A 16,730-nucleotide genomic window follows, 5' to 3' on the forward strand; every position below is an offset into this window, starting at 1 on the left:
TGAAAAGCAATATTATCATTAATAGCTGTCATATCTAGTTAATTTGGCAACATTATTGGTGACGCTGGTGGGATAGTATTCCACTCATTAAAAAGAGCAACATTATTGGCGTCTCCGGTGCCGATTGGCAACAGTAGGGTGCTCTTTTGGTGGGTCGGTACAGTCTCGATGGGCTGAATGGCCTCCTTCTGCACTGGAGGGGTTCTGTGAGAGAAACTCTACGCAGTTAGACTCCACAGAATCTCTGCAGTGTAGAAGCAGGCCATTCTAACAGAACACCTGAGCCCAAAATACAGGAAGCCTCCTTGGTTATGCTGCAACTGTACATGACCCTGGTGAGACCACATTTGGAGTATTGTGTGCAGTTCTGGTCACCTCATTATAGGAAGGATGTGGAAGCATTGGAAAGGGTGCAAAGGAGATTTACCAGGATGCTGCCTGGATTGGAGGGTAGGTCTTATGAGGAAAGGTTGAGAGAGCTAGGGCTTTTCTCATTGGAGCGGAGGAGTATGAGAGGCGACTTAATCGAGGTTTATAAGATGATGAGGGGGATAGATAGAGGGGACGTTCAGAGACTATTTCCTCGGGTGGCTGTAGCTGTTACAAAGGGGCATAACTATAAGGTTCAGGGTGGGAGATATAGGAGGGATGTCCGAGGTAGGTTCTTTACTCAGAGAGTGGTTAGGGTGTGGAATGGACTGCCTGCTGTGATAGTGGAGTCGGACACTTTAGGAACTTTCAAGCGGTTATTGGATAGGCACATGGAGCACACCAGAATGACAGGGAGTGGGATAGCTTGATCTTGGTTTTTGACAATGCTCGGCACAACATCGAGGGCCGAAGGGCCTGTTCTGTGCTGTACTGTTCTATGTTCATCTGAAGGAGACGGTCTTCGAGGAGCTGCCTTGTCACCAAGCCAAGAGATTTTCCTGTGGATGAGAAGCTTCCTCTAACCCCTGACTCTATTTACTCCTGGGTGCTTACCTGTTCCACCAGCATAGCTGTCTCACATCTCTCCATTCGTCACACCTCAGGCCAATTCCCCAAGATCAGCACCCATCCATTTATGGTTTGCGTGATAGAAACACATGAAAGCAGCCATCATTTTAACTGATTTTTTTAATTTTGTCATTTATAATAGAAATCAATCAGGAAGATCAAAATTTGTGGCTGGTCATAAAAATATATAAACCTGACAGTCCAGAAATCGAGCAACAATGAATAGTTATGGTGGACATCCACTGGGAATAGTTAGCGACCAAATCTCTCCCCCTCTGTAACCTGGAATTTGAACAAGACTTTGGCACAATAATGTTGACTTGCTGGAGAATCACAGAGAAGGAGGCCATTCAGCCCATTGCACCTGTGACAACATTTTGAGCAAAACTATCCAATCAGGTCCCCCCCCTGCTCTTTCCTCATCATTCTGCTCAGTTCTCTTTTCACCAATTTCTCCAATTCACTTTTGAAAGTTCCAGAATCTGATTCTGCTGCTATTTTAGATCGTGTGTTCCAGCTCACAACCTGCCGTGTAAAACACTGCTCCTCTCCCACAGCTGCCAATTACCTTAAATCTGTGTTGTCCAGTTACCAAACTTCCTGCTAGTGAAACAGCTTCCATTATTTATACTATCGAAACCTCTCACGATTTGGAATGACTCGATTAAATCTCCCTCTTAACCATCTCTGCTCTATGGTGAACAATCTAGTCTCTCCACATTAACTGGACTCCCTCATCCTTGGTATCTTCCCAGCAAATCTCCTTTCCTGCCTGAATCTGGCACAGCAAATTACGGGACACAGGAGCAGTTGGAGACCATTAGGCCCCTCAAGCCTATTACACGGGAACAGGAGGAGATCATTAGGCCCCTCCAACCTGTTTCACAGGAAGAGGAGACCACCATTTGGCCCCTTGAACCTGTTACACAGGAACAGCGGAGGCCATTCGGCCCCTTGAACCTGTTACTCAGGAACAGGAGAAGGACGTTAGGCCCCTCAAGCCTGTTACCCAGGAACTGGAGGAGGCCATTCAGCCGCTCGAACCTGTTACACAGGAGCAGGAAGGAAAATATTCGACTTGAAACATTAATTCTGTCCTTCACAGATGTTGTCAGACTTACTGAATATTTCTCACACTTTTTATTTTAAAAATCTGTTGGTGTCAGTGTTCGAAACTTCAGAGCCACCAGAATTCACAGCCTTTTGGAGGACCCAAACCCAGATTAGCACTAACCTTTAGGTGAAAATTTCTTAATATTGCTCCTGACTAGATTGCTCGAATTTAAAATTGTGCACTGAATGGTGAATGGAACTCCTACTATTTTCAATTCTGTGCGATACGTAAATCATACCTTTCCCTGACTCAGTGAAAATATTCAGTTAATATGTCCGCACATGTGGATGGTGCAGTTGGTATTAGGGGCCATTTCGCAATGTGGAATGGTGTATATTAAATGCCAAAGGTAGAGCAATTGTAGAACAGAGTACAAATTCCAGATCTGAATCTGAGACCTTGCTCTGAGAGGGAGGTTAACATCAGAGGAAGTGACCATTTGGTACCCTCACTATTTCCCAGCATTCCTTTAGTTTTGTGTTACAGATTCCATGGCATTGTGACAAACGCCTAAACCAATGAGAATCTCCCATTGTTAACAGTCCACCGAAAGTGCCCAGGGCCGAAGGGGAATTCTATAATGCAACATTTCCGACTCTGATGGATGGTTCGGCATGAATGAGCGGCACAATTTCCTCTCATGTTGTTGTGCTGGTTGTCAGTTGCCTGGGTTACCAGTTGCCCTCTCACATGGCCTGTCACACCTTCCGTGACACTCATTGATTGATGTCTTGTTGTCCATTAACACTGTATTAAGGTGTTACCTGGAGTGTGTCCACAAAGAAATGAGTTCCTCTTACAACAAGTGAAGTTCTCTGGCTAAGGCACTGGCTTTATCCTGATGTGTGATATCAGACATAATCTGTGGTGCTGATGAAAATCCATTTACCATGGCTGATTTGTTGAATACGAAGAGCAGTGCAGACTGAGGAATAGGGGGAACATGATGAAGGGAGTCTCCTCCAACCTCGCCATTCACTGTCTCCTGTGTCACAGCCAGGATGCTGGACGCCTCATTTGTGATGCATGTCCTCCATGGTCACTCGTCCCCAGCTACCAAGGATGAATGTTTCGATGTCACACTCGTTCTCACCCCGAGCTATCTTGAAGTAACCATTCTCACCCCAGCCCCTCCCCCAGGAGTTAGCGGCAATCTGGAACATACAGAAAGAGGAGAGATTAGGGAAGAAGGAAAGTACTGTTAATTGTAGGGTGCTCTTTCCAAGGGGCAGTGCTGACCAGGTGGACCGAGAGGCTTCTTTCTGCACTGTAAATTCTATGATTCTATGATTCTTTGGTGCTCAGATTCTCTCAGCAGCACCAAGCCATAGATATCAGAGAAAAGTGTTGGGCACACTGGAAAGTGGAGCTTGTTCAAGGGTCAGCTACTGCGTGTTCTTGATAAGTATGTACCGGTCAGGCAGGGAGGAAGGCGTCGAGCGAGGGAACCGTGGTTTACCAAAGAAGTGGAATCTCTTGTTAAGAGGAGGCCTATGTGAAGATGAGGTGTGAAGTTTCAGTTGGGGCGATGGATAGTTACAAGGTAGCGAGGAAGGATCTAAAGAGAGAGCTAGGACGAGCAAGGAGGGGACATGAGAAGTATTTGGCAGGTAGGATCAAGGAAAACCCAAAAGCTTTCTATAGGCATGTCAGGAATAAGCGAATGATTAGGGAAAGAGTAGGACCAGTCAAGGACAGGGATGGGAAGGTGTGTGTGGAGTCTGAAGAGATAGGCGAGATACTAAATGAATATTTTTCGTCAGTATTCACTCAGGAAAAAGATAATGTTGTGGAGGAGAATGCTGAGACCCAGGCTAATAGAATAGATGGCATTGAGGTACGTAGGGAAGAGGTGTTGGCAATTCTGGACAGGCTGAAAATAGATAAGTCCCTGGGTCCTGATGGGATTTATCCTAAGATTCTCTGGGAGGCCAGGGAAGAGATTGCTGGACCTTTGGCTTTGATTTTTATGTCATCATTGGCTACAGGAATAGTGCCAGAGGACTGGAGGATAGCAAATGTGGTCCCTTTGTTCAAAAAGGGGAGCAGAGACAACCCCGGCAACTATAGACCGGTGAGCCTCACGTCTGTAGTGGGTAAAGTCTTGGAGGGGATTATAAGAGACAAGATTTATAATCATCTAGATAGGAATAATATGATCAGGGATAGTCAGCATGGCTTTGTGAAGGGTAGGTCATGCCTCACAAACCTTATCGAGTTCTTTGAGAAGGTGACTGAACAGGTAGATGAGGGTAGAGCAGTTGATGTGGTGTATATGGATTTCAGCAAAGCGTTTGATAAGGTTCCCCACGGTAGGCTATTGCAGAAAATACGGAGGCTGGGGATTGAGGGTGATTTAGAGATGTGGATCAGAAATTGGCTAGCTGAAAGAAGACAGAGGGTGGTGGTTGATGGAAAATGTTCAGAATGGAGTTCAGTTACAAGTGGAGTACCACAAGAATCTGTTCTGGGGCCGTTGCTGTTTGTCATTTTTATCAATGACCTAGAGGAAGGCGCAGAAGGGTGGGTGAGTAAACTTGCAGACGATACTAAAGTCGGTGGTGTTGTCGATAGTGTGGAAGGATATAGCAGGTTACAGAGGGATATAGATAAGCTGCAGGGCTGGGCTGAGAGGTGGCAAATGGAGTTTAATGTAGAGAAGTGTGAGGTGATTCACTTTGGAAGGAATAACAGGAATGCGGAATATTTGGCTAATGGTAAAGTTCTTGGAAGTGTGGATGAGCAGAGGGATCTAGGTGTCCATGTACATAGATCCCTGAAAGTTGCCACCCAGGTTGATAGGGTTGTGAAGAAGGCCTATGGAGTGTTGGCCTTTATTGGTAGAGGGATTGAGTTCCGGAGTCAGGAGGTCATGTTGCAGCTGTACAGAACTCTGGTACGGCCGCATTTGGAGTATTGCGTACAGTCCTGGTCACCGCATTATAGGAAGGATGTGGAGGCTTTGGAGCGGGTGGAGAGGAGATTTACCAGGATGTTGCCTGGTATGGAGGGAAAATCTTATGAGGAAAGGCTGATGGACTTGAGGTTGTTTTCGTTGGAGAGAAGAAGGTTAAGAGGAGACTTAATAGAGGCATACAAAATGATCAGGGGGTTAGATAGGGTGGACAGTGAGAGCCTTCTCCCGCGGATGGAAATGACTGGCACGAGGGGACATAGCTTGAAACTGAGGGGTAATAGATATAGGACAGAGGTCAGAGGTAGGTTCTTTACGCAAAGAGTAGTGAGGCCGTGGAATGCCCTACCTGCTACAGTAGTGAACTCGCCAACATTGAGGGCATTTAAAAGTTTATTGGATAAACATATGGATGATAATGGCATAGTGTAGGTTGGATGGCTTTTGTTTCGGTGCAACATCGTGGGCCGAAGGGCCTGTACTGCGCTGTATTGTTCTCTGTAAGGCCACATTTGGAGTACTGTGTACAGTTCTGGTCGCCTCATTTTAGGAAGGATGTGGAAGCTCTGGAAAAGGTGCAAAGAAGATTTACCAGGATGTTGCCTGGAATGGAGAGTAGGTCTTACGAGGAAAGGTTGAGGGTGCTAGGCCTTTTCTCATTAGAGCGGAGAAGGATGAGGGGCGACTTGATAGAGGTTTATAAGATGATCAGGAGAATAGATAGAGTAGACAGTCAGAGACTTTTTCCCCGGGTGGAACAAACCATTACAAGGGGACATAAATATAAGGTGAAAGGTGGAAGATATAGGAGGGATATCAGAGGTAGGTTCTTTACCCAGAGAGTATTGGGGGCATGGAATGCACTGCCTGTGGAAGTAGTTGAGTCGGAAACATTTGGGACCTTCAAGCAGCTATTGGATAGGTACATGGATTACGGTAAAATTATATAGTGTAGATTTATTTGTTCTTAAGGGCAGCACGGTAGCATTGTGGATAGCACAATTGCTTCACAGCTCCATGGTCCCAGGTTCGATTCCGGCTTGGGTCATTGTCTGTGCGGAGTCTGCACGTCCTCCCCGTGTCTGCGTGGGTTTCCTCCGGGTGCTCCGGTTTCCTCCCACAGTCCAAAGATGTGCGGGTTAGGTGAATTGGCCAATGATAAATTGCCCTTAATGTCCAAATTGCCCTTGGTGTTGGGTGGAGGTGTTGAGTTTGGGTAGGGTGCTCTTTCCAAGAGCCGGTGCAGACTCAAAGGGCCGAATGGCCTCCTTCTGCACTGTAAATTCAATGATAATCTATGATTAATCTAGGACAAAGGTTCGGCACAACATCGTGGGCCGAAGGGCCTGTTCTGTGCTGTATTTTCTCTGTTCTCTGTTCTGTTCTCTGTTCTAAAAATTACAGCACAGAAGGAGACCATTCCGCCCATCTTGTCCATGCCAGTCCGATGGTGTCCGAAAGGTGCCCTTTCTAATCCCACCTTCCTGCACCCTTAACCCTGTATCTTACATTACTTAAGGTGCAGATCCAGTACTTTTTCAAAGAGTTTTAAGGTCTCTGCTTCCATCACCAACTCGGGCAGCGAATTCCAGGATGTTGCCTGGTCTGCAGTGTGTTGCTGTGTGGAGAGGCTGAATAGACTCGGACTGTTTTCATTAGAAAGATGGAGTTTGAAGGGTGCTGATAGAGGCCTACAAAATTATGAGTGGCATGGATAGAGTGGATGGGGCAGCACGTGGCGCAGTGGTTAGCACTGGGAATGCGGCGCTGAGGACCCGGGTTTGAATCCCATCTTTGGGTCACTGTCTGTGTGGAGTTTGCACATTCTCCCCATGAATTCGTGAGTTTCACGCCCACAACCCAAAGATGTGCTGGTTAGGAGGATTGGCCACGCTAAATTGCCCTTAATTGGAAAAAAATAATTGGCTGGCATTATTCTGGAGATTATAGCTATCCTCTACACTGTCCACCACTTGGCCAATCTTTGTGTTGCCTGCATATTTCCCATCTCACTGTGGGCACCCCCACGCCGTCGGGACTTCTGCGGGTTTGAGTGCACTGCCGGCGAAGAGGAGGATCCCGCCCTTGCAGTTTGTTGGTATAATGAAAAAATACTCTGCATTTAACACTGCTTTACCTGTCCTGGGTGTGTTTGATGGGGGCAGTGTAGAGGAAGCTTTACTCTGTATCTAACCCCGTGTTGTACCTGTCCTGGGACTGTTTGATGGGGACAGTGTGAGGAAGCTTTACTCTGTATCTAACCCCGTGCTGTACCCGTCCTGGGAGTGTTTGATGGGGACAGTGTAGAGGGAGATTTACTCTGTATCTAACCCCGTGCTGTACCTGTCCTGGGAGTGTATGATGGGGACAGTGAAGATGGAGCTTTACTCTGTATCTAGATCCGTGCTGTACCTATCCTGGGAGTGTTTGATGGGGACAGTGTGAGGGAGCTATACTCTGTATCTAACCCCGTGCTGTACCTGTCCTGGGAGTGTTTGATGGGGACAGTGTGAGGGAGCTATACTCTGTATCTAACCCCGTGCTGTACCTATCCTGGGAGTGTTTGATGGGGACAGTGTGAGGGAGCTTTACTCTGTATCTAACCCCGTGCTGTACCTGTCCTGGGTGTGTTTGATGGGGACAGTGTGAGGGAGCTATACTCTGTATCTAACCCCGTGCTGTACCTATCCTGGGAGTGTTTGATGGGGACAGTGTAGAGGGAGCTTTACTCTGTATCTAACCCCGTGCTGTACCTGTCCTGGGAGTGTTTGATGGGGATGGTGTCGAGGGAGCTTTCCTCTGTATCTAACCCCATGCTGTACCTGTCCTGGGAGTGTTTGATGGGGACAGTGTAGAGGGAGCTTTACTCTGTATCTAACCCCATGCTGTACCTGTCCTGGGAGTGTTTGATGTGGACAGTGTAGAGGGAGCTTTACTCTGAATCTAACCCCGTGCTGTACCTGTCCTGGGTGTGTTTGATGGGGACAGTGTAGAGGGAGCTTTACTCTGTATCTAACCCCATGTTGTACTTATCCTGGGAGTGTTTGATGGGGACAGTGTAGAGGGAGCTTTACTCTGAATCTAACCCCGTGCTGTACCTGTCCTGGGAGTGTTTGATGGGGACAGTGTCGAGGGTACTTTACTCTGTATCTAACCCCATGCTGTACCTGTCCTGGGTGTGTTTGATGGGGACAGTGTAGAGGGAGCTTTACTCTGTATCTAACCCCGTGCTGTACCTGTCCTGGGAGTGTTTGATGGGGACAGTGTAGAGGGAGCTTTACTCTGTATCTAACCCCATGCTGTACCTGTCCTGGGAGTGTTTGATGGGGACAGTGTAGAGGGAGCTTTACTCTGTATCTAACCCCGTGCTGTACCTGTCCTGGGAGTGTTTCATGGGGACAGTGTAGAGGTAGCTTTACTCTGTATCTAACCCCGTGCTGTACCTGTCCTGGGAGTGTTTGATGGGGACAGTGTAGAGGGAGCTTTACTCTGTATCTAACCCCATGCTGTACCTGTCCTGGGAGTGTTTGATGGGGACAATGTAGAGGGAGCTTTACTCTGTATCTAACCCCATGCTGTACCTGTCCTGGGAGTGTTTGATGGGGACAATGTAGAGGGAGCTTTACTCTGTTTCTAACTTTGTGCTGTACCGGTCCTGGGTGTGTTTGATGGGGACAGTGTAGAGGGAGTTTTACTCTGTATCTAACCCCATGCTGTACCTGTCCTAGGAGTGTTTGATGGGGACAATGTAGAGGGAGCTTTACTCTGTATCTAACTTTGTGCTGTACCTGTCCTGGGAGTATTTGATGGGGACAATGTAGAGGGAGCTTTACTCTGTATCTAACTTTGTGCTGTACCGGTCCTGGGAGTGTTTGATGGGGACAGTGTGGAGGGAGCTTTACTCTGTATCTAACCCCATGCTGTACCTGTCCTGGGAGTGTTTGATGGGGACAATGTAGAGGGAACTTTACTCTGTATCTAACCCCGTGCTGTACCTGTCCTTGGAGTGTTTGATGGGGACAATGTAGAGGGAGCTTTACTCTGTATCTAACTTTGTGCTGTACCGGTCCTGGGAGTGTTTGATGGGGACAGTGTAGAGGGAGCTTTACTCTGTATCTAACCCCGTGCTGTACCTGTCCTGGGACTGTTTGATGGGGACAATGTAGAGGGAGCTTTACTCTGTATCTAACCCCGTGCTGTACCTGTCCTGGGATTGTTTGATGGGGACAGTGTGAGGGAGCTTTACTCTGTATCTAACCCCGTGCTGTACCGGTCCTGGGAGTGTTTGATGGGGACAGTGTGAGGGAGCTTTACTCTGTATCTAACCCCGTGCTGTACCTGTCCTGGGAGTGTTTGATGGGGACAGTGTGAGGGAGATTTACTCTGTATCTAACCACATGCTGTACCTGTCCTGGGAGTGTTTCATGGGGACAGTGTAGAGGGAGCTTTACTCTGTATCTAACCACATGCTGTACCTGTCCTGGGAGTGTTTGATGGGGACAGTGTGAGGGAGATTTACTCTGTATCTAACCCCGTGCTGTACCTGTCCTGGGAGTGTTTGATGGGGACAGTGTGAGGGAGCTTTACTCTGTATCTAACCCCATGCTGTACCTGTCCTGGGAGTGTTTGATGGGGACAGTGTAGAGGGAGCTTTACTCTGTATCTAACCCCGTGCTGTACCGGTCCTGGGAGTGTTTGATGGGGACAGTGTAGAGGGAGCTTTACTCTGTATCTAACCCCATGCTGTACCTGTCCTGGGAGTGTTTGATGGGGACTGTATAGAGGGAGCTTTACTCTGTATCTAACCCCGTGCTGTACCTGTCCTGGGAATGTTTGATGGGAGGTCGGTGTGCGTGGTTTCTACATACCCAGTATTTGCGGATTTGTCCGTCATATCGTTGGTCTTCACCCCACCTACAAACAATAAAATAATCATTGGTCTTTTCATTCCTGAGTTATTAGTCAGAAACAATATTCCTTTCATACGCTAACTGCCTCTGGAACATTGCAGATCAGAAAAGCTGCAGCTGTGTGGAGAGCTGTGTTTGTGTTTTCCTTGTTTGGTGACAGCCTGGGGGGGCTTGTGGCTCCATTCACTGCCTGAGTGAGCTGCTCTTAGTGAGACAGCGACCACCCACGACCACCCAGCCTGACGTAAGACGAGCAATCTGACAGGTTGTTCATTCCTCATTACTGTCCAGGACATTTGCCTGAGTGTGGGTGCGTGCATGAAGACCAAACACAGGAGATAGACAGCAGTCTGCTGGCTGGGAATCTACATGAGGCTCTTCAGTTGATTTTTCCTAATAGGCCTCAGGTACAGTGCCTGCTGTTGGCTGCTTATAGGCAGGTCAAACCACAGCTCCAACAGACTGCCCAGTGGCACCAAGATTAATCAGGGGGTGTGAGGGAGGGGATGGGTGTCAGGTTATTTCACGTGTTTTGGGAGGGTGTGGGGGGGCGGGGGGGACTTGGGGCGACAGGGAGCTCAGTTAGGGCAGCAAAACCCCAAACATTCCCTGTGTGATCCAGTGAGGAAAGGTTCAGATTTATCCCTGAGAGTCTCCTCTACCTCTCCAGCTGGCTTTACTCAGGAACCCAAGTTATCTCCTGGCTGTACCCAGTTATTTCCAGCCCTCATGGCTGTTCAAACACCAATGGGATTCAAAAGGCCAAACCGATCAACATTAATCAAAAGCTGCCAGAGTCAGGCAGGCTTGGTGGCTACCTAAAGAAGGGCTCAATGAAGCTGGTGGTGGGTGGGGTAGGTCTGGTGGTGGGTGGGGTAGGTCTTTGCACAGCTATTTGAGAGAATTACAAACCCAAATTTATTTGGTGTTTTGCACAACTAAGATATATTGTAAAGCATTTACAGTAAACTAAGTACAAACAGCAATGCAATAATGACCAGATAAAGTTTTCATAATATTGAGGGTTAAATATCTGTCTGGTCACCAAGGAGAATGCCTTTGCTCTTCTCTGAAATGGTATTGTGGGATCTTCCATCTGAGAAAGCAGGCAGTGACATAGACTCATTTGAAAGGGAGGACAATGGGCGGTGCGGCACTCCCTCAGTGCTGCCGACCTACATTTTGTGTTCAAATCCTGCAGTGGGATCTGAGCCTGGAAAATTTTGACTCGGAGATGAGAATGATACTAACTAGGTCACAGTTAATACACACACCCTATTCCTATTTGCTGGGGAGGGTTAAATCTCCCCTTTTCTGACATCTGGCTGCTGTTACCAATGGGGCTGTTCGCCACAGAAAATCAGTTCGGAATGGAGATCTGGATAATGTTTTGAATCGTTTAAATGTCCAGGTTAAACCCCATGATTGAGGAGGTGTGGTCGACACAACTAGTGGTATATTGTATGTATTACGGCACTGCCCGTATATTACAGGTACGACGGTAAATCCCTGCCTGCTGGCTCCGCCCAGCAGGCGACGTATAAAAGTGTGTGCTCTCCTGCGCTGATTCCATTCTGGTTCCAACTGCAGGAGGCACAACATCTTGTGCAAAAAAGCCTCAATTGTTTCACCATTTTCGTCTCGTGGTAATTGACGGTGCATCAATTTATTGCACAAGATGTTGTGCCCCCCGCAGCTGGTGAAACAATCGAGGCTTTGGAGGTGGCATTGAAAATCCAGGCTGAGCAACAGGGCAGCGCAGAGGTGGGGGAGGACGTAGAGCCGGAAGTTGCTGAACTTTACACCCTGGACGGTGAGGGTCGCGATACAGTACCCCCGTATTTCAACAGAATGGGATCCGGAGGCCAGGGAGATTTTCTGGGTGACGGGGTGTACCGGGAGGGAGCAGCACCTTACCGTAGTGGAGTGGATGAAGCTCTCTGTGCTCCCGGAGTCAAAGAGACAGGTCGGCTCGTACCCGTTGATCTTCATCGTCGTCGTAGCGGTCGCGAGATTGCGGGGCCGAGACTAATCCAGGGTGATGGAGGCAAGCTGCGGAAGATGTTGGGAGGTCCCGGGCTGATCAGCGGTGACTTTGGTAGCAGTAGGCGGCGAACGGCCAGACGAGCCGGGTTCCTGAGGCGCGGTCCAAAATGGCGCCGAAGGTGGCGGCGCCCATGGTCTGCACATGGCGGGCGGCATCAAAGATGGCGGCGCCCCGCAACCTGCCCTACTCCATTGAGGAGGTCAGGACCGTCACCAGAGACTGCCAAGTTTGCGCAGAGTGCAAGCCGCACTTCTACCGGCCAGATAAAGCACACCTGGTGAAGGCCTCCCGCCCCTTTGAACGACTTCAAAGGGCCCCTCCCCTCCACCGACCGCAACGTGTACTTCCTCAACGTAATTGACGAGTACTCCCGGTTCCCTTTCGCCATCCCGTCCCGACATGACTTCTGCCACGGTATTCAAATCCCTGCACAGCATCTTCACTCTGTTCGGTTTCCCACCTACATCCACAGCGATGGGGGATCCTCGTTCATGAGCGATGAGCTGCGTCAGTTCCTGCTCAGCAAAGGCATCGCCTTGAGCAGGACGACCAGCTACAGGCGGAGGGTCAAAGCCCCGACAGACTTAATTTGTGATGTTTTCGTCACCCCCGCCGGACCTTTTTTTAACAGGGGGTAAATGTGGTAGACACCACTAGTGGTATATTGTATGTATTATGACACTGCCCGTATATTACAGGTACGACGGTAAAACCCTGCCTGTTGCAGCTGCGGGAGGCACAACATCTTGTGCAATAAAGCGTTGATTGTTTCACCATTTTCGTCTCGTGGTAATTGACGGTACATCAGGAGGGTGACTCCATTCGGATTGTTGGTACAATCTCAGTGATCCGAAATCTGTAAAAGGTAGTTCTGAGTGTTTGGTTTTCCTGCAGGATTAGGAATCCAGACGATGGAAGTTTACACACAGAAATTCTTTGTCATTCTGGTCCCTGAATATTTTATGAATATCCCGGAGATCAGGAAGAGAATTGAGATATCAAAGAGTTGCACAAGGTACAAGCTGTACTCAGTTATCTCCAGCCCTCATGTCCTGTCCCCAGCTCTGGCTTGTTATTTGCTCAGTGACAACAAAAGCTGAATTAGTCCTTCCATTTTGAGCCAAGTTCATTTTCCACTGAGAAACGACAGCTGTTAGAGGTTAACACCCAACCGGAGGTCACCAAGCAGATTCCATTCAGGAATCTCTAACAATACAGGGACCAGTCAGTGCTTCCGGCAAACCTCTGGGCAGGATTCCACCTGTCAACCTACTGTTGCAACACAACCAAACTGTGAGTCATGTAATATCAGAGTATTTCCTCAGACTAAAGTTAAAATGATCCACATTAACAAATACCAAACCCCACAGAGAATAAACATTCCAATCACGCCAACAGTTGGCCAGGAACGTTTTAGAAATTCCTTAGATCAATACATTCAGTCTGAATATCTGATCTGAATCAGCAATCACACCGATACCGGGATCGCGATCTGAATCAGTGCTCACACCGACACCGGGATCTCGATCTGAATCAGCGCTCACACCGACACCGGGATCTCGATCTGAGTCAGCGCTCACACCGACACCGGATTGTCGATCTGAATCAGCGCTCACACCGACATTGGGATCTCGATCTGAGTCAGCGCTCACACCGACACCGGGATCTCGATCTGAATCAGCGCTCACAACGACACCGGATTGTCGATCTGAATCAGCGCTCACACCAACACTGGGATCTCGATCTGAGTCAGCGCTCACACCGACATTGGGATGTCGATCTGAATCAGCGATCACACCGACACCGGGATCTCGATCTGAATCAGCGCTCACACCGACACCGGGACCTCGATCTGAATCAGCGATCACACCGACACCGGGATCACGATCTGAGTCAGCGCTCACACCGACACCGGGATCTCGATCTGAATCAGCGCTCACACCGACATTGGGATCTCGATCTGAGTCAGCGCTCATACCGACACCGGGATCTCGATCTGAATCAGTGCTCACACCGACACCGGGATCTCGATCTGAATCAGCGCTCACACCGACACCGGGATCTCGATCTGAATCAGCGCTCACACCGACATCGGGATCTCGATCTGAGTCAGCGCTCACACTGACATCGGGATCTCGATCTGAATCAGCGCTCACACCGACACCGGGATCTCGATCTGAATCAGCGCTCGCACTGACACCGGGATCTCGATCTGAATCAGCGCTCACACCGACATTGGGATCTCGATCTGAATCTGCGCTCACACCGACACTGGGATCTCGATCTGTATCAGTGCTCACACCGACACCGGGATCTCGATCTGAATCAGCGCTCACAATGACACCGGATTGTCGATCTGAATCAGCGCTCACACCGACACCGGGATCTCGATCTGAATCAGCGCTCACAATGACACCGGGATCTCGATCTGAATCAGCGCTCGCACCAACACTGGTATCTCGATCTGAGTCAGCGCTCACACCGACACCGGGATCTCGATCTGAATCAGCGCTCACACCGACATTGGGATCTCGATCTGAATCAGTGCTCACACCGACACCAGGATCTCGATCTGAATCAGCGATCACACCGACACCGGGATCTCGATCTGAATCAGCGCTCACACCGACACCGGGATCTCGATCTGAATCTGCGCTCACACCGACACTGGGATCTCGATCTGAGTCAGCGCTCACACCGACACCGGGATCTCGATCTGAAGCAGCGCTCACACCGACATCGGGATCTCGATCTGAATCAGCGCTCACACCGACACCGGGATCTCGATCAGAATCAGCGCTCACACCGACATTGGGATCTCGATCTGAATCAGTGCTCACACCGACACCAGGATCTCGATCTGAATCAGCGATCACACCGACACCGGGATCTCGATCTGAATCAGCGCTCACACCGACACCGGGATCTCGATCTGAATCTGCGCTCACACCGACACTGGGATCTCGATCTGAGTCAGCGCTCACACCGACACCGGGATCTCGATCTGAAGCAGCGCTCACACCGACATCGGGATCTCGATCTGAATCAGCGCTCACACCGACACCGGGATCTCGATCAGAATCAGCGCTCACACCGACACCGGGATCTCGATCTGAATCAGTGCTCACACCGACACCGGGATCTCGATCTGAATCAGCGCTCACACCGACACCGGGATCTCGATCTGAAGCAGCGCTCACACCGACATCGGGATCTCGATCTGAATCAGCGCTCACACCGACACCGGGATCTCGATCAGAATCAGCGCTCACACCGACACCAGGATCTCGATCTGAAACAGCGCTCACACCGACACCGGGATCTCGATCTGAATCAGCGCTCACACCGACACCGGGATCTCGATCTGAATCAGCGCTCACACCGACATCGGGATCTCGATCTGAATCAGCGTTCACACCGACATCGGGATCTCGATCTGAATCTGCGATCACACCGACACCGGGATCTCGATCTGAATCAGCGCTCACACCGACATCGGGATCTCGATCTGAATCAGCGCTCACACCGACACCGGGATCGCGATCTGAATCATCGCACACACCGACACCGGGATCTGGATCTGAATCAGCGTTCACACCGACATCGGGATCTTGATCTGAATCTGCGATCACACCGACACCGGGATCACGATCTGAATCAGCGCTCACACCGACACCGGGATCTCGATCTGAATCAGCGCTCACACCGACATCGGGATCTGGATCTGAGTCAGCGCTCACACCGACATCGGGATCTCGATCTGAATCAGCGCTCACACCGTCACCGGGACCTCGATCTGAATCAGCGATCACACCGACACCGGGATCTCGATCTGAATCACGCTCACACCGACATCGGGATCTCGATCTAAGTCAGCGCTCACACTTACATCGGGATCTCGATCTGAATCAGCGCTCACACCGTCACCAGGACCTCGATCTGAATCTGCGATCACACCGACACCGGGATCTCGATCTGAATCAGTGCTCACACCGACACCGGGATCTCGATCTGAATCAGCGCTCGCACTGACACCGGGATCTCAATCTGAATCAGCGCTCACACCGACACCGGGATCTCGATCTGAATCAGTGCTCACACCGACATTGGGATCTCGATCTGAATCAGTGCTCACACCGACATTGGGATCTCGATCTGAATCAACGCTCACACCGACACCGGGATCTCGATCTGAATCTGCGATCACACCGACACCGGGATCACGATCTGAATCAGCGCTCACACCGACATCGGGATCTTGATCTGAGTCAGCGCTCACACCGACACCGGGATCTCAATCTGAATCAGTGCTGACACTGACATCGGGATCACGATCTGAATCAGCGCTCAAACCGACATCGGGATCTCGATCTGAATCAGAGCTCACACCGACACCGGGATCTCGATCTGAACCAGCGCTCACACTGATATCGGGATCACGATCTGAATCAGCGCTCACACCGACACCGGGATCTCGATCTGATTCAGCGCTCACACCGACATCGGGATCTCGATCTGAATCTGCGATCACACCGACATCGGGATCTCGATCTGAGTCAGCGCTCACACCGACACCGGGATCTCGATCTGAATCAGCGATCACACCGACACCGGGATCTCGATCTGAATCAGCGCTCACACCGACATCAGGATCTCGATCTGAATCAGCACTCACACCGACACTCGGATTTTGATCTGAATCAGCGTTCACACCGACACCGGGATCTCGATCTGAATCAGCGCTCA

At 49.7% G+C, this 16,730-nt stretch overlaps 1 protein-coding gene across 1 annotated transcript in view; it reads right to left on the bottom strand.

The window, feature by feature from the left end:
* Window positions 1-1,101: 1,101 nt before the first annotated feature.
* The window catches only part of tinagl1 (tubulointerstitial nephritis antigen-like 1), a 281,010-nt gene continuing 265,381 nt past the window's right edge, over window positions 1,102-16,730 (bottom strand). The window contains exons 10-11 of the mRNA XM_072503177.1: window positions 9,896-9,941; window positions 1,102-3,267 (exon numbers count right to left, since the gene is read on the bottom strand). Of these exons, the coding sequence (XP_072359278.1) occupies window positions 3,127-3,267; window positions 9,896-9,941 (187 nt within the window). The 3' untranslated portion in view covers window positions 1,102-3,126. The remainder of the gene's footprint in view (window positions 3,268-9,895; window positions 9,942-16,730) is intronic.

The sequence above is a fragment of the Scyliorhinus torazame genome, chromosome 1, assembly GCF_047496885.1.
Source record: "Scyliorhinus torazame isolate Kashiwa2021f chromosome 1, sScyTor2.1, whole genome shotgun sequence".
Classification (NCBI taxonomy): domain Eukaryota; kingdom Metazoa; phylum Chordata; class Chondrichthyes; order Carcharhiniformes; family Scyliorhinidae; genus Scyliorhinus; species Scyliorhinus torazame.